Below are 17,635 nucleotides of genomic sequence, written 5' to 3'. Positions count from 1 at the left end.
CACACACACACAAAAAAAGTCACATGCCATTAACAAATAAAACTAGAGGTGGACATGTTGTATTTTGATTTTCTTTATTGTACAGAAAGAGATTGTAAAATTTACTGAGGCTGCTGTCCTCTGCCGCGTCCAAAGCCACCCCTCTGTAAAACAGGAAGAGTTTTGTCAATACATCAGTCAACCAGAGTAGTAAGTTTTTATGACTGCAATATACAAACTAAATTTAGCTTGGCAATCCTTACTGAAACCAGTGTGTAACCGCACCCACACACTAACAATGTTTCAGGGAGGAATGTTGAGCATTTATTGTATCGTTGCTCAAGATTATTTGTCATTATCGGGGGAAAAAAAAATAAAGATTCAGATTCAAATAAAGACCAGTGGTTTGCTTTTGTCATCAATGACATTTGCATAGCTGCAAAAATAAAATTTACAAAAATAATACAAAGTAAAAGTGTCAGCGGTACTTACGAACTGGAACTCTGTGGCAGCTCCGGCACCGGCCTCTGCTTTCTTGTCAGCACCAGCTGAAGGAAAAATTACAAATGGAAGTTGGTTAACGACAATTATATCTTTAACTTCAAAAACATTGGCCACAAAAGGCTGTTAGACACACATAAAATTCAATAACTTATGCTAAAACTTATTATAAACTTTCCTTTAAAATGTGTGTAATTGTATTATTTAAAATGTTTTCTTTCCAGGTTACATCAATTCATTCTCCTGTTTTATAATCTCAAGAATCAATTGTCAGCTTTCCACCTTGGATCCTTAATACTGCATGAAGCTCATTTTAAACATTTACACATCACAAAACCACATAAGCAGTTCAGTGACTAGTATTAGTAGCGCTATACATACGGGGTGCAGCAGATCGCCTGTATGCGTCTCTGTCGGCCTCTCCACGGTTAAGGCGGGCGGGCCTCTCTCCTTCCATTCCTGCAGAAACAAAAACACAAAAAACATTCAGCTCGATTTCCACTTTGGTTAAAAGATTATTTTGCTTAACAAAAAGCATGAACTCATAACAGGAAATTCCGTGTACTTTAAATTTTAGAGTTGTTCTGCTCTTTTGTTTAGGGGTCTTACTAAATATGTTAGATAGGGGAGCAGTATGCTTTTTAAACGTGGCCTCCGGGACTCCTTTATAAACAGATTATTCATGACCTTTTTTTTGAGGGAAAGATAAATGCAAAATGTGTTGCTGCAGCAGACAGTCACCATTTTGTCTTGTAGCACTACATTTCCTGGGGATGTTCTCAGCTATCCCAGTTTCATGTTAGATGTTTAATAATTTTAAGCCTCAGTTGTTCTGAATAGAGTGTCTGATGCTGCAGGACCACATTTCAGCTTTAAATCAAAGACTCTGCAGTGTAATCAATACTGTAGCTTGAATAAACCCCCAAAGAGAAAGATGCTAGGAAAGTATCAAATGACTGTCAAGAATCAGAGGACTCAAACCAACAGCTTATTTAGTTTCCTTTATCATGTAATCCAACATCTTGAGCTAGATTTAACATGACATTGTGATGTACTGTTTAGGGAGGATGGTTATGTAGCTTGTGATTTTCATCTTACATCCTGCCCTTCCTATTTAATCAACAGAAAATCTTAAGAGACTTGACTGGTGGCTGGATTTGCATTTTTCAATCCTCTACAGAAGTTATATATCATCTCCAGCTAATACAGAGCTGGAAACTATCCAGACGTGGCGCTGAACTCATAACACAGACATGGCTGCAGCCTCTGATGTTAAGCTCAGTGGAATGTGTCCACTCAGCAGGTTTACATCAATACCTAATGACTACATGTCTGTCAGGCAGGTCCCAAAATTAACCATCAATGCTAGATTTAATCCTGGAAAATAATTTGATGTCCTTAAAAAACTAAAAAGCAGTATCGCCTGATACTGACTTTAGAAAGCGATGTTTGTACAATTGTTTTTTTCTACCCGTATTCTGCACACTGTGGGATTTGAGAAATAATTTACGTTCCAACTGAAAACGAAGTAGTTGTTGGTAAAACATGTCAGCGGTATATCAGAGCGCTTACCCTTGGGCCTGGGCCTTGCGGTCTCAGGGCGGGTCTGGCGACGCAGGGTGGCGGGCACAATCTCGGAGGGAAGGTGGAGGAAGTCTCTCAGATACTGGATACCTTCGTTGGTGAGGTACCAGTAGAAGTGACGCCAGGCAAATTGCTCCTTGACGTACCCACAGGACTTCAAGGACTGAAGGGAAAAGCACAGACGTCACGCAGTTATCACATCATGTAGACAAATAAAACACTAAATCATTTGGTGTGAGCAAACAGATGGTAAATGAATCTTTTCATTTATAACTGGTGACATAAGGTGTCCAGTTGAGTTTCACTGAAATGACACAAGAACATGCACTTTTTAATTAGGTTGTGCAAATTTAAAAATACAAGTTAAACTATACAAGCTGCCAAAGTTTTAACATAAAACACACATGGCTCTCAATACAATGGAGGCAGTACTCATGATATTTTTGATTAGACTCTTGCTTTTGCTTGATGAGCATCATCTGTTTCTTTCTCCCTGCCCATGTGTCCATGTCATACTTCACACATTGTTTCACTGTCCTAATAAATCTGGCAATCCATCTTGACAGCCATGTCCAGCATTAGTGCACTCTTACTTGTGTTTTGTTTCTAAATGAATAGCTCATTTAATTTAAGTTCCATGCCACATTTTCCTCCCAGGTCATGTGAGGACCTCCTGCAGTTTGGGAACCACTGCTTTGACAGTATAGGAACTTAAAGAATAGGTTCACAATTTTATAAGTCTGTCTTATAAAAGTACACTGAAAGAGGTTTTTCTGCACTGTCATCATTCCTCCTGTTCATACTGGTTATTAAAAGATCTCCTTCAAATGTGCTTTCAATGTAAGTGATGAGGGCCAAAATCCACAATGTGTCCACACAGTCATTCTGACTAAAAATGCATGTAAAAGTTTATTTGAAGTTTATATGAGGTTTCAGAGTTTGTTGTATGAAATAGATATCTGCCACATTTATAGTCTTCTTAGCATCAAATTCCCTCTTCCTGTTTCTTCAAACACTTTCCCTGTTGAGCTGCGGTGGTAGTAATAAAAAGAGGGACTTTGGCATTAAAAAGACTAACAATGAGCCATATCTACTTGATTTGACTAATTTAATTATGAAGGTATCTTCAAATGGCAAGCATGAACAGGAGAAATTAATATGGCAAGAAAAACTGGTTTCAATTTTCATCAACAACATCAAGTTCACCTGAATAGATAAAGGAAACCAAACACTTAATATACTATACTGGCCGGTGTTTTAGCCCCCTGAATATCACTGTTAATCTCTCATCACACAGTTTCTCACCTGCATCGCTTTCATCACATGAAGGTTGGGCACATTCTTGTCAGCAAGCTCGGGATGCTTGGCCAGGTGGACATCTTTCTTGGCCACCATGACTCCCTCCTTGAAGAGGAGCTCATAGATAGCAATGCGATTCTTCTTGGGCATCAGCATCTGTGTTAAGCGAGTTGATAATTAATACAAGTACATGACAGCCAACGGTAGCATGATAGCTAGCTAGCTAGCCGGTTAGCCCACTTAGCCATTTCAGATTAAACTGAATCTCTGCAGTAGAAAATGTGTTTTGCTGAAGGTGTAATAAACCGACACATTATGTTTTTTTAAATGTTCACAACACTTGGTAGACACGTTTAGCTCTAACATTTCTGAAACGCGGCCTGGAGGATACAGAGGAAAAATGGCAGCCGTTCATGAGCATCAGAGCCGGGGTTACTTCCCCACTTCTAAGTCTAATATCAGCGATTTTACACCGTTAACGGCTAAAATACGCTCACGTATCTCATTATGATAGTAACATCTACCAGAAATCAAACATTGGTGTTTAATAGCACGAGAGATGTTGAAGATATATTTAGATTACTACGCTGGTAGTTTCTTTACCTTTCCACTTGTTAGGGGACCGGAGCCGGAAGGAACGGCTGTCGTTGTTCGGGAAGGTTTATCCTCTCGCCCCGAGGCTGCCGGAGATGTGCCGCCCCCTGCTGGTGCGGAGTGGAAAACCAGTACGGTGACACTAGCAAATAACAAACATTAAGTTATTTTAAAGAGTTGTTTTATTATGTTTTTTTGTTTGTTTGTTTGTTTTGTTTTTAGTTTTTTTATTGTATGTGTAATTCACATTATATATATTGTATATTTACAAATAAAAATATCAACGCTTTGGCTGATAGATAGATAGATAGATAGATAGATTTATTTTTATAGCACCTTTCATTCAAAAAATGCAGCTTAAAGTGCTTTACAACAAAAGAAATTACATGCACCAAGTGCTCCTCACCCAGATAGCAAAATTAATGTGGCCCAGATCCGGCCCACACCTGACACTTTCGGCACTTTCATCCGGCCCACATACCACATGGAATGATGGCACTTGGGCAGTCTGCTCCTGTTTTCCAAATGTGGGCCACAAGCAATCCGTATGTCAACCAAGAACAAATCAGATAAACCAGATCTGGCCCACATCCACAATACACATACCTGAGAGCACCACATCTTTAACAAAAAAGGCTCACATTTGATTTGGGATATTTGGGCCATATTTGCTATTTTACATGTGGGTCATTTCAGGCTCACATCCATTTTGTCCAGGCCAGAAGAAGAAGGCCAGCGGTGCTGCATCATTGCCTGAACTGGCCCACTTTCGTATGCTAAATATTCATACCTGTATAATCTACACAATACCGGTATATACTGATATATATTCCTTAACCATTGCCTACATCCAAATGATCCCCTGATGGGATCAGAAATGAGATGATTTCCTAGTAACAAACAGCAGGATGCGGAGGATCAGCTTAAATATACTGACAGCAAAAAACACTGAGTGAACACCAGTTGAGTCTAACCATTATTTTCATTATTGATTAAGCTGTACAGTTAGTCAATTCAGAAGCAAAAATTATTATTTTAAGCTACATAATGTCAGAAAATAGTGACATCTTCAAATTGCTGTCTGACCAACAGGCCCAAACACTCAATTTTCAATTATATAAAACAAAAAGAAAAGAAGCAGCAAATTCTCACATATGAAAAGCTGAAACCAGAGAATGACTGACATTTTTGCTTGATAGCTGACTTAATTAATCAGTTATCAAAATGGCTGGTGATTAATTTTCACTTTAAGACATGATTAATTGACCAATATTTTCATCTTAACAGACTTCCTATTAAGGCTGTCATGATACCAGAATTTTAAACTTTGATACAATAATAGTGATACTCAATACCTCTCTCAAAAAGAAAAAAAAAGTCCTAGGCACACAATATAGGATCTTTTTTTTTTTTAATGAAATTTGCCCTGGCTAAGCACCACATGACCCACCAGTTACATGGTAGATTTGTTGCTAGAGAGAATAACAGCCACAAGTTGAGGACTAGTTTATTTTTCTTCCCCATTGTTTCATCTGTGCAGCCTTGGGTTGAAAATCTGATTGTATATCTGTTTTTTTAATAGTTTCAGTATTTTGGATACTTTTATCGTATTGTTTTAAACACTCGATATCGAAAAAGTATCAAAGTATCGATAATTTTGACAACCTTACTTGTAAATGATTTTACAACCAAGTCCAGTTGCCTTCGATTCAACCCTCCTTAGATAACCGTGACCTGCATGACTGAGAATATTATCAGATACATTTAAACATCTAAGATAGCAGCTATTAACTGTCTTTACAGTGGGTGTTCTGATTATAGCATGGATAGCTAACCTGTACTGTCACCATAATTTCCTTTCTTTTTTCTGTCATCTGTCTAATCATGAGTTCATTTCACTCACCTCACCCATATGTAAAATTCTTCAGTTCAGTTTTGTGTGTTTTATTTTCTTTCATTTTTGTACATTTAATTGCTTGATACGACTTGTCTCATGGTTACATGTGTGGTTCTGAAATGTTTAAATGTAGTATGTAAAATTTTTAAAAAGCGCTTCCCGGAAGAAGAACCGCTCATTATGGTTGTCTTGACAGCGACTGGCGGACCCTAATTTATTTCCTAGGATAGCGACGGAATGACCCGCTCTACTCTGCTTCTGATTGGCTAGTACTCGTTGCCTGTGTTGGTTGGGTTGGTTAGGTTTAGGCATGAGGAGTATGATTGGTTAGAGTTAAGGCAAGAACTTCCGGGTAAACCAATCAGCGGCAGAGCAGGGCGGGCTATGACTTCACCGTCCTAGGAAAAAAAAACAGTCTCGTCTCCCGGACCATCCCCCATCTGACGGCTCCTTTCAGCGATATACTTACCGGCGACACAACGGAGGCAGACCCTGTTAATGAAGACAGTGATTACATTTAAAAAATATACAAAGGAGCTGGATTATAATCTCGTGTCGGTATGTTTATTTTTGATATACTGCAACCAAATATCAGTTACCAACAGCTAGCTTAGGTTTGTTGTACATAAAGTAGCTTAATTTAAAGCTAATATTTGGCTGAACCGTTACATCTGCTGACGGCGAGAACAGGCATTTACCAACCAGTGTAAAGCCCTCAGTATAAAAAGTGAATTGGGTTTTTTTTTAAAGGGAAAGTCTGTAAATTTAATCGCTATAGCCTTTCTGTCAAACCTGCAGTTTGTGTTGAAGTGCGGGAGATAACTTGAACCGCTGCCAGACTATAATTTACTCCTGCTTCACGACACTTATTTAAAATCAGAATGAATCAGCGTGTAAATACGTTTAGTGTGATATAAGAAAAGACATCTGTGAACATTTTTGAGGAGTTGTTATGCAGATGAACATGCAGTGAGGAGCGGAGAGCCAGCAGGCTGTGCAGGCTGCAGCAGCAGAGGGCTGGGAAGGATGTCTAAAGTCAAAAAAAAAAAAAAAAAAAAAAAAGCCTGTGCTTCCTCCAGAACACCACATTTCTTTGATTTATTATTGGAGAGCAGCTGGTAGAAGCTCTCAGGTCAGAGCTGATGTGACTGACCTCCATCTGAACGCAGCCTCACATCCCTGACTGAGCTCTGTCCACGGTTCTGAACTCAGTCTGATCACTGATGGACTGTTGCATGTTATACACAACAGGCTGCTGGCCACCCTGTGATACCTGGAAATGGCTGTACAAAGATATAAAAGGATAAGGCTGATTTTCTATAGTTTTCTTATTGTCAACAAATCTCATGCGCAGATCCAAACCAACAATGAACTCATCCTACTTAAAGTATTGTGTGTGTATCCAAAGCCTGAAATCGTGTTCCTCTGTGCCGTAGACCTCTGTTGTTGTCAAAAAAACTTTTAAAAATATGTCAATGAGCCTTAACGTTGCACTGGGTAACATGTAATGAGTAGTCCATTAATAGAGCAACAGAAATTAATCAACTATTTTAATAATAATAATTTTTTAATCAAAAATGCCAAAAATTTGCTGGTTTCAGCTTCTCAAATGTGACAATTTGATGCTTTTTTTGTCATACATGTTTAGTAAACTAAACATCTTTGGGTTTTGCACTGTTGGTTGGACAAAATAAGACATTTGAAGAAATCACCTTTGACTCTGGGAAATTGTAACAGGCAATTTTTAAACTATTAACATTTTACAGTCAAATCAATTAAGTATTCACGATTAACAAATCGATTTACTATCATGTATAACAAAGAAAAGCATCACTGTTTCCCCTAGAATTTTTTTCAGGCCTGGTGGTACGCGCCGAAAAAACCCTAAAGAGACGAGGTACTCGCATCACGTCGAGAGTTTCCCAGGCAACGACACAGAGGTTGACTCACGTTTCAGAACAGTGCCGCACAGAGGCTCCCAAATGCAAATGATTATTGATTTCTGAATGAATGGATATTTGGGGTTATTTTAGCAGTAAAGAAAAGATTTTTTTGACCCGGTGGGGCCTCTCGTTGGCCTGGTGGCCCACCAGGCCTGTACAATTATGGGGGAAACACTTAAGCATCAAATCATCACATCTGAGAACCAGCAAATTTTGGGCATTTTCGCTTAAAAATGACTTGAACAATTATTCAATTATCAATATAGTTGCCGATTCATTTTATGTCAAACAACTAACTGACTAATCGTTAAATATCTACACGTTACCCGGTACAACAATTAGGTTAATTGACGTGTTTTTGATGTCCGTGTTTTTGGACAACAATGGAGGTCTACGGCACAGAGAAGAATACGATATATCAGGATCTGGATACACACACAATAGGCTACTTGTAGGTAGGATCAATTCATTGTTGGTTTGGCTTTGCCCATTAGAGTTGTTGACAATAAGAAACATATAGAAAGTCGCTGGCCTTATCCTTTAAGCAAATACCATTTATATCAAAAGTTTGGTGAATTTATGCCATATATGCAAGTCAGTTTATTTAAGAAAAACAACATTGTGTGGTTCCTCCACTGATCTGACACAACAAAGATCTGTTTACTTGTCATATGAGGAGTACTGCTCAACCTGTGAAAATAATTGCATAATGTGGCTCTGCAGGAGCTTTGTCAAGTCTTAGAAAATAACCCTGATAATACCATCTGAGAGGTTTGGAGACTACACATTTATAACAGAAAGCCTGTGTCACAAACTGGAGGTGTTGAGTGCGAAAGAAAGCAAAACAGGCTATTGAGTTGCATTATGGGAAGTGTTAGGTCCAGTTTTTGGAGCTTGCTTTATACTGTTGGGACTAAAGATCAGGATATCTCTACCAAGTCTTCCATCTTGGTGGAAGCGCAGTTTACCATATTGTTAGCCCTTCAAAGTTACTTTATTGTTTTTGTAGTCTTTGCTGTAATTTTCAGCTTCCCATATGCAGGAGAAAACACATAATCTCCCTGCTCAAGTACATTTCATGTCACTCTGAGCAGGAATCCTCTGCCTCCTACACTGTTTGTTATGAGGAAATCATTTCATATCATCAAACTCATCAACCTTGCCATAATAAGGCTTAAGCAAACACAGGTATGCTTCAACAGGGGATCATTTGGATGCAGGGAATGGTTACTATACTGTGGTTAATGGTTAATATATTGTGAGCAAGTGAACTACAGGTGAAATTTGAATACATTCCTAAAAGTTTTTTCACAACATTTATAGATGTTTTAGGGTCATTCAGGCTTCGGTATGTGGTTCATTTGTTTTGGAATATTAATTGTAAATGTTCAGTGTTTTACATCATGGAAATATCATAACTAAGGGTCATTTATAGAGAGAGAGGCATGATTGGATGTATGTGTTTCAGTCTGCACACATGTTAAAGTGCTTTTGTTTGAGCGAGTGCCTAACTGGATTAATTCATGTGACAAATTAGGGACACTCATTTGATTTGCGGCGCCTGGTTCAACTCCTCCCCATTTCTGTAGCACAGATGACAGATGAAGGGTCATTGCTAATGTAATTAATTAGGCGAAGTCCTAAGTTGCCTTTTTCTTTCTTTGTATGTTATTCCCAGTGGGCATAAATGTCACTGTTTGCTTCCAATCTCCATTTGTACTTACAAGCTTGGCATGTCACATCTGGTGCTCACGATCCCCGTCTGATGTTATATGATTGAAAGAAAGCAATTAATCTTGCTTATTCTTTTCTATGAGTCTCTTTTGCCTTTGTAACCAAGGACATGGCCTCAGACATCCAAAGCTTTTCCATCTATGTCTGGGGTTGGATCAATGTAATTAAAAGTTTAATTTTATCTAATTTCCTCCGAGAATTACCACAGCACATTTGTTCCAAGTTATTTATTGGTCTGCCTGTGAGATCTGGTGAAAACTAATGAATGTAACATTTACGGAAAAACACTCAAGTCAAAAATGTAGCTCATTCAAATGGAAAGGATCCTCATCAGGCTTCCTCCGTACGTGCTCAGTGCAAACAGGCTGGATGGCGAGAGAACAGGGCTTTGGCTTTGGCTTTGGCTTGAACTGTAAGGTAATTGGAGCCAGAGATCGGATCCTCACAGGGGATCCTGGAAGAATAGACAGGCTGCATCTAACTATAAAGGAAGGAACTCTCTGTCTGTATGTATGTCTGTTTGTCCTTTGCGTATTTTGAGAACTGTTCATCCGATCGGCTTCGCACTCGGCGGGGGTATTGCTAAGTCAGTGTCCTGAGCAGTGTCGAATTTGCTGCAATTTGGACACACGACACATTTAATATTAATAAACTTTGAATAAACAAGTGATCAGCGAGCCGCTCAGCTCTGCAGCAACGGGGCTTCAGGCTTATCTTCTGCCTTCTGCTTAGAAGTTGGTGAGTTCACACCTCACAGCTTTATTTTTGGATATTTTTTTATTTCTAGGGTTGCGACTAACGATTATTTTAATTATTAATTAATCTGCAGATGATTTTCTTGCCTAATCAATTAATAGTTTGGTTCATAAAATTTCAGAAAGAAGTGGAAAATGCTGGTCATATTTTCCTAGAACTTAAGGTTGTGTTATAGGCCTATTGCCTGTTTTGTCCAATCAACAATCCTAAACCCAAAGATATCCACTTTTCTATCATAGAAGACTAAGAAAGTCACCAAATATCCATATTCAAGAAGCTGGAACCAAAAAAATGTATTTATTTTTTTTTATTTTTTGGGCATTTTTGTACTGGTCAAAATCTAAAAAACTCAGACTTGATGATGGTGCTAGATAAAAAAAAAGTTAAGGGATCACCAAAGATCTGACAGTTAATCCTGAGGAGAACATGAATGTCTGTACAAAATTTCATGGCAATCCGTCCAATAGTTGTTAAGACATTTTGCTTAAAACTTAAAATGTCAACCTCAGAAGGATTCATCCTCTGAGGTCCATGACTAGGCTAATTGATTCTGATTCTTGTGCTGATAAATGTTCTTTTTCTGCAATTAACTGAGTAATCATTTCAACTTAATACATTGTCTATATATAAATAATCTACTGTATCTACGTATATACATGGGAATTGTGTTGCGTATGAGCTGTTCTAGAAACATCTTCCCAGATGCTGATTAGAAATCCCCCCCTTGTGTCTTCACCTTCTGACTCAGCTGCACCGTGAGTTTAGATTCTGAATCAGCAGAATCCCCCCAGCAGGCTGCACGGTGCAGATCAGCAGCGAGCGGCTTCATGTCGACACAGTCTCGGCGTGCAGCTGTTTTATCCTGAGCAGAAACTGAACCTAAAGACACATCCATGTCCCTGCCTGATGATAGATTCATAAGCAGATAGATGGGTCCTAATATTTTACTGTATATTCACTTTTTAAAAACTTTTTTTGACAATTTCTCTAATCGATGTACTCTGTTCTTGTGAAATACCAAAAACTTTTAGGTTTTCATGGGAGTTGGGCATGACACACAACAAAGGTCCCTGGCTGGAATTGAACTGTGTAGCTAGATGTAGCTTCATTATAAGGAGTCAAAAGTCAAAAAGGTTGTGAACTGCCATCACAGTAGCAGCCTTGTATGACTGCCAGTGAGTTTCATTGAGCCAGTGATGTGGGATAAGTAGTTGTAAATCTGCATCATGTGACGTGCATACCTCCAAATTCCTGAGTGTAATAAATCAGTCTGTGTCTCCGGGACATCTCTGCTACATCACAAAAGCCATCTCACAGCTTCAGAGGAACGAGGAGAGGCTATTAGAGGTTGTTGGCTGCAGGTCTGCTTTGCTTCTCTGAGGCAGGGGCGTGTCAGATTTATAGTGTCAGCGAAGTGCTTTAGAGCCAAAGGAGGACGAGCGAAGAGGGCTTGGTGTTGCCGTGGTGACTGTCAATGATAGAGTCTGTGTGTTGAGTGTACAGGATGTCGGACTATGTATGTGCGTATTTGAAAACGACAATGTTTTTCTGATTTATTGAGTAACTGTTTAGTGTATATTTAGTATATGTTTGTTTAATTTTACAATGATGGAAACCAGCCAAAAGCAGCAATTGTTCACATTTGAGAAGCAGCAGGTGCTTTGCCTTTTTTCTTGGTAAATGTCAAAATTGACAAAACAATCAAACCTCAGTGTCTATTTGTTAACTTTTCTGGAACTTTTGATCGTATCACATGATCTTCATGGAGTCTGCCCAGTTGTTAAGGAACCACCTTAAGGACTTCTCTTCCACTTTAGCTTAAAAGTTGAGTTTCAGAATTCATTCGTGACCTTGGAAACAGGCAGTTGACAAAACCACCTCACCTCAAGGTCCATTTATTAGCTGTTGTGGAGCTTTTGATATTATCAAATGATCTTCATCAGGAAATGCAGTTCTCACAGTTGTCATGAATGAACTTTGAAACTCAACTTTGAAGCCAACGTGGACAAGAAGAAACCGTGGAGATTTGAACATCCACAATTTCATGACAACTGGGCAAAATCTATCTGCTGATGAAGACCATATTTTACACGACTGAAAGCTCCAGAACAGCTAATAAATGAGGTGAGATGGTTTTGTCGTCTGCTGTTTCCAAGGTGAGAGAAGTCCTTCAGGTGGTTCCATAACAGCTGGGCAGACTCCATGAAGATCATGTGATATGTTCAAAAGCTCCAGAAAAGTTAACAAATGGACATTGAAGTTTGATTGTTTTGCCAATTTTCATAATTAATTTAGTCATTTATCAAGCACCTGCTGTTTAGTTTTTTTAATTATAAAAATTGTTGTCAATTAAGTTTTCGCTGTTCAACTAATTGATTAATTTACTAATTGTTTTAGCATGGATTGTTTCAGTATGAAGGTATTTGTGTGTGATTTGTGTGTTTGCTAATAGGTATTACTTGCTTATGCAACATAGAAAGAGCAATATTTGTGACACCTGCAGTTTAGTAAATCATGCTGTATTATAAACTCAGAGTTTTCACTTTGCTGATTGAGCCTTTGCAGTTTGCCCTTACCTGACTGCATCACTGATTGTGTTTCCTCTCAGTGGATCTCAGTTCTAACAGCCAGACATCAACAGAGGCTTTCTGTGTGTGTGTGTCTGGTGGCTATTAGCAGCTGCAGTCTTTGAATGAGTCACTCCCATTTTACCCACTGATATTCCTGCCCAGTATCAGCTTCCCTCCGTTGAGGACTGTGTGTGTGAGCACTTTGACTCCAGCAGCTGAACCAAGGGCTTCAATAAACACCCTGTCTACCCTGCCACTCCGCACCGGGCAGTGGAAAAAAAAGGTTATTGATTACAGACAAACTGGAATGGAGAGCACAGAGGTCCTCCACACTAGAATTGATTGAATTCTTTTAACCCTGGAGTATGAGAAGTTGGATTTACACAGAATACTAAATGGTGTTTACATCCGTGCCAAGCACACAAATTTTGTAGCCATGACTTGAGATTTTTCTTTGTTTCCCACTTTGATCAGCAAGAGATGTCAAATTAAAGAGTGGTGATGTTAAAATATCTAGTAGACGACAGTTTGAGACTCAGTATGTCAATTTTAAAGGTGAAGTTAAACTATATCAGTAACTCTAGTCTTAGAGGACTGACTTTTTGAATTCTTTATTTCATTTGAAATCCTGTATTTTCAATCAAGTCTCTTTTCTTAATTCTAATGATTTTCATTGGACTGCCTTTCGGCGGCCATACTGGAAGTCCACAGCAACTACTGTTGGGTTGCAAACCTCAATAATTTTTGAGTACCCACAAAACTATGTATAGAACAAGACTTACAGTCTACAGCCATAGACATAATCATAAACCAAATAATTGGACAAAGTAAAATGTTGACCTGATAATGCCGCTAGATAAAAGGTGAAAAAGTGATTAACCAAAGTTATGTCAGTTCAGCCTGAGGGAGACATGAAGGCGTGTACTAAGTTTAATGGCAATCCATCAAGTAGTTGATGAAATATTTCAGTCTAGACCAAAATGTTGGATTGACTGACCAACCAACCACCAGACCGACATTGACATCCTTAGAGCCACACCCCTGGCGTGGCAAAGTTGAGACTAAATGCTCGGTCAGATTCTTGAACTTATGTTTATTTTATTCTTTATCTTTAATGTTTACTTAGTCAGAGAAGTTTCACTCTCTTCTTCAGAAACACCTTAATCACATTCTAGGTTGGGTTCTGATTAAAAGAAACAAGGACATATGACGTGTCGTCCATTCAAGCTGGAAGGCAAATGTGTTTATAGCTGTTCCAAACGCCCACATATTAAAAGCGTGGTGTAAAGTCTTCCATCATAGGGAGAGTTGAGACACAATTATGATTCAAATGGAGATAACAGCACACACTTTCAGAAAGTCTTTCCTTAAACGCATTCATCATGTTTCACTCGTTTGTACACACAACAGATAGATAGATTGTCAAGCACTTTGTTTGAAACATTGACCTCAATCAGTTACACACATTCAGACCTGGAAGCTGGGATTTGTTTGCCACTAAGCAGCTCAGTGCTCAGGGATTCAGATCATTTCTAATTTAACAAACTGAACTTTTAAATTGCATGCTGTTTCTTGAATTTGGAGGACTTCAACTTGGATATAATATCTAGACATTGTAAAAGAAGAAAAGTTATCTGTTGATATGTCCATGAGGGCACCATATGTGATTTTTTAGAAGATTTATTACACAAAATTTATTACCTGTGTCTAATGACACGGTGAAATGAAAGTGAAATGGCCCTCCCACTAGCAATGTCTCATTCTGATTCCTCTTCCGCTAAAACGCCCCACCGCAACAATGAAAAGGATGTTGTCAAATCACTGCAGGAAAACAGACTCAATTATAAGATTGTGTTTTCTATACGAGCACCAGACCTGCAGCCCTTTCAGTTTTTCTTTTGCCTGCACAGTGGCCGTAAATTACTTCCTGCAATAATGGGATATAACACCGGGGTCAAATGGAGCAAACCCCGCGGGGAGAAACAAGATTAGATGATACACAGATGGCACATGCTGGAGAGTCGTGCATCTGCCTCTATGGATAGAAATTACCTTTATTTGAGATTTTTTCAGGACTTAAAAGGTTTCAGGACACATTCCTGATCAGCATCTCTGCAGGTTTTTATCCTCTTTTGTATGATCAGTGGAAAAAGGTGTCAATATGCAGCCTCTCTGTCCATTATCAGAGGACTGTAGAGTCGCTGTTTATGGATACACACCTGTCTCCTCTGATTCATTTTATTCTCAGCGTCACACTAAATAACAAAAGAGCTTTGTGTATTTGTAAGGCCATTCATAATCCATTTTTGAGAAAAAAAAAAACTGCGCTCTCCCTGGATAATTTCTGTTATTTTGAGGATGTTAGTATTTTTTTATTCATTTATTCATGCCTCATATATTTACAACATTGACACATTGTGGCTCATACATCTTTCTCTCTCAGTTGAAGGCACTCAGACTATTCAGCCTTCACACGTAGCATCCATTGTACATCAGCAAATCTGTATTGATTGAGTGCACGCAGCACGGCTGACCCGATGCCCCGATGTTGACTCATCACTGTCTGTCCTCCACAGAAAAGCCTTTATCTAACCACCTGTGAGACTGTCTCCTCTGTCCTTTCTGTCTTCCTTTATCTCTGTGATGAGTAACTTTCTGTCCCTTTCTTTCCATCCCTCTATCAGTCTGTCTATCTCTCAAATCTCTTCTGTCTGACTACAAGGAATGTGTGTGACAAGGGAGAGCCTTCAGTCTCCACCCTCCCTCGCACCTAGCTAATTATTGATGGCCCAATGTGTCTTCTCAGGGATATGTCAAGGTTCAGTCTCGCAATATGTGTGTGCGTGTGTGTCTGTGCACGTAAAAAGGCGTGCTAGCCCGCAGGATGTGTCATGGTTGCAGGTGAGCAGTAACGCTCTTTGACTCCAAGTCGCAGATGTCAGTTTTCCTGAAGCCTGTCAGATATTACTCGGAGAGACGCTGTCGAGGACTGAGAGGCCGCAGGGAGGAAAGACCAGGTTTAGTAACTGCTCTGATCTGTAATGACACAGTCTTACTTTTAGGCCGTTACAGTTGTATTTAACGCAAATTCGTTGTGGTGAGCTTCTACCGGCAGGTTTCTCGTCAGCGATATAAGTTGAATTCTGACTCGAGTGAACGGATGAGTTTGTTTCTTTTTGTAATTTAAGTGTTATTTCAAACAGTTCATGTTCAAAAAGAGTCAAGAAAGTCATCTTAGGTGAGGTTCATGGACCTTGATCTTTGTCCTCTCCCACTGAAGGAATGGATCCATGGACGCCCTCGGTATATTTTTTAAGACACACATGCTAATGTGAATAAGATGCAGCCAAACACTGTATCTTCTAGCTCTGTAGCTGATCATCTGAGGCTCTGTTTCCTGTGTGGATAATTGGCCTCCAAGTGACCTAAACTTGTCACCCTTTGCTACCACTAATCAATTAGATATTGATTGCACTGTGTAAAGGCTGTAGTTGCTAAAAAATAGGTTGGACACTTATTTAAGTCTGCTTGTGTCCAGAACTTCTGTAATTATTGATGATACATGAATATTATAGAGAGACAGAAATGAGTTTCAGTTATTCTACTGCTTTGACCCTCATCGCAGATCGTTATCGCAGGAATTTTAAGTGCATTGTCTTGCTGGATATTATTATTTGTTTTGATACCGCCGCAACGCCATTTCCTGCATGTGTTTGACCAAGGAGGCGCTTCTGAGAATTTTTCAACATTGCGTTACTTTTTTTCATTCATACAGATACACATATTTGTCCTGGGGAGTTGCACAACAGCTACAGTCCTCCACTGCTGGCTGTTAAACAACACCGTGACAGCAGCTGTGGGCGAAGTGCCTTTTATCCAAGCTACCTCAGTAACAGCTGTTGAGGGAGGTGAGGAGATTCTCTTCCGTCATTCACATTTTATTTACCTGCAACATTCATGTTTGCGGCCCAGACATCCACTGAGGATGCAGGATACTTTTGCAAGGCTGGAATTGTTTATCGGGGACCATCAGTAGGAATATTGCTCTTTGTGAAAACTGGAGATGAGCATATTGGTTCATAAAATAAATTCCCTCAGACGCACCTGGGAAGATTACTCACTCATGGAGCTGGGGTTTAGATTGCTGTACACAGTGTAGATGTGTTTTATCAACTACCTGCGTTACATATTTGTGGCCTAAAGATATAAAACTTAATAGACCTAAGGTTCTTCTTCAGGTCCATAGATGTCCTGCTCATTTGTATTGATCTTTGCGTTTTATAATCCAATTGTCTTGACAGTAATGTGAGATTACATCAAACCTTAAAGAGTTCTCCACGTGAGTCTGGTTGGTCATCTCCTCTATCTGTTTACACAGCAGAATGAATTATTGATGAGTATGGCTCTAAATATAGGACTTGAATCTGATGAGGGCGGCAGCAGCAATACAGTTTGTCCTGAGGGGGAAGAAGTGCTGCATTTGAATAATGTGGCCAAGATCTCACCATACAGTAAGTGTCTGTGCTCAGAGGGCAGAGGGCAGCTCCAGTTAGAGATACAGCAGAAGTATCGGTGTGTGTGTGTGTGAGAGTATATAAAGATGTAATAGATAGTGGAAATTATTATTTGATGGGTGTAATTAGTTGGCTTTTCAAGGAGCACAAAGAGCTACTGTGTGACTGTCTGAGCGTGAGAGAGGTGATATAATTTGTTTGTTTGCTTGCCTGTCTTTGAAGTGTGACCTCATTTTTCTCTAACTCTTTTGGAAAATGTCAGGC

General features: G+C 39.2%; 2 protein-coding genes across 4 annotated transcripts in view; one reads left to right on the top strand and one right to left on the bottom strand.

Moving 5' to 3' along the window:
* Positions 1-57: 57 nt before the first annotated feature.
* On the bottom strand, positions 58-4,073 carry rps10 (ribosomal protein S10). Its single transcript, XM_044348032.1, has 6 exons — positions 3,967-4,073; positions 3,370-3,519; positions 2,053-2,227; positions 862-939; positions 472-527; positions 58-143 (listed from the first exon to the last, which is right to left on the bottom strand). Exons 2-6 carry the CDS (start codon positions 3,517-3,519, stop codon positions 102-104), a joined length of 501 nt encoding a protein of 166 aa, XP_044203967.1. The 5' UTR covers positions 3,967-4,073; the 3' UTR covers positions 58-101.
* Positions 4,074-6,157: 2,084 nt separating this feature from the next.
* pacsin1b (protein kinase C and casein kinase substrate in neurons 1b) overlaps positions 6,158-17,635 on the top strand; it is a 29,107-nt gene continuing 17,629 nt past the window's right edge. Inside the window, exons 1-2 of one of the 3 annotated variants that reach the window (XM_044348029.1) lie at positions 6,158-6,412; positions 16,633-16,765. The gene's annotated coding sequence lies outside the window, so the exon portion shown is untranslated. Of the gene's footprint in view, positions 6,413-15,853; positions 15,875-16,632; positions 16,766-17,635 lie in introns of those variants that run through there. The other 2 variants (XM_044348028.1, XM_044348031.1) reach the window with 2 other exon arrangements.

This window comes from Thunnus albacares, chromosome 4 (assembly GCF_914725855.1).
Source record: "Thunnus albacares chromosome 4, fThuAlb1.1, whole genome shotgun sequence".
Lineage (NCBI taxonomy): Eukaryota > Metazoa > Chordata > Actinopteri > Scombriformes > Scombridae > Thunnus > Thunnus albacares.
Note: the sequence above shows the minus strand (reverse complement) of the source record. Positions and strands in the feature narration are given on the sequence as shown.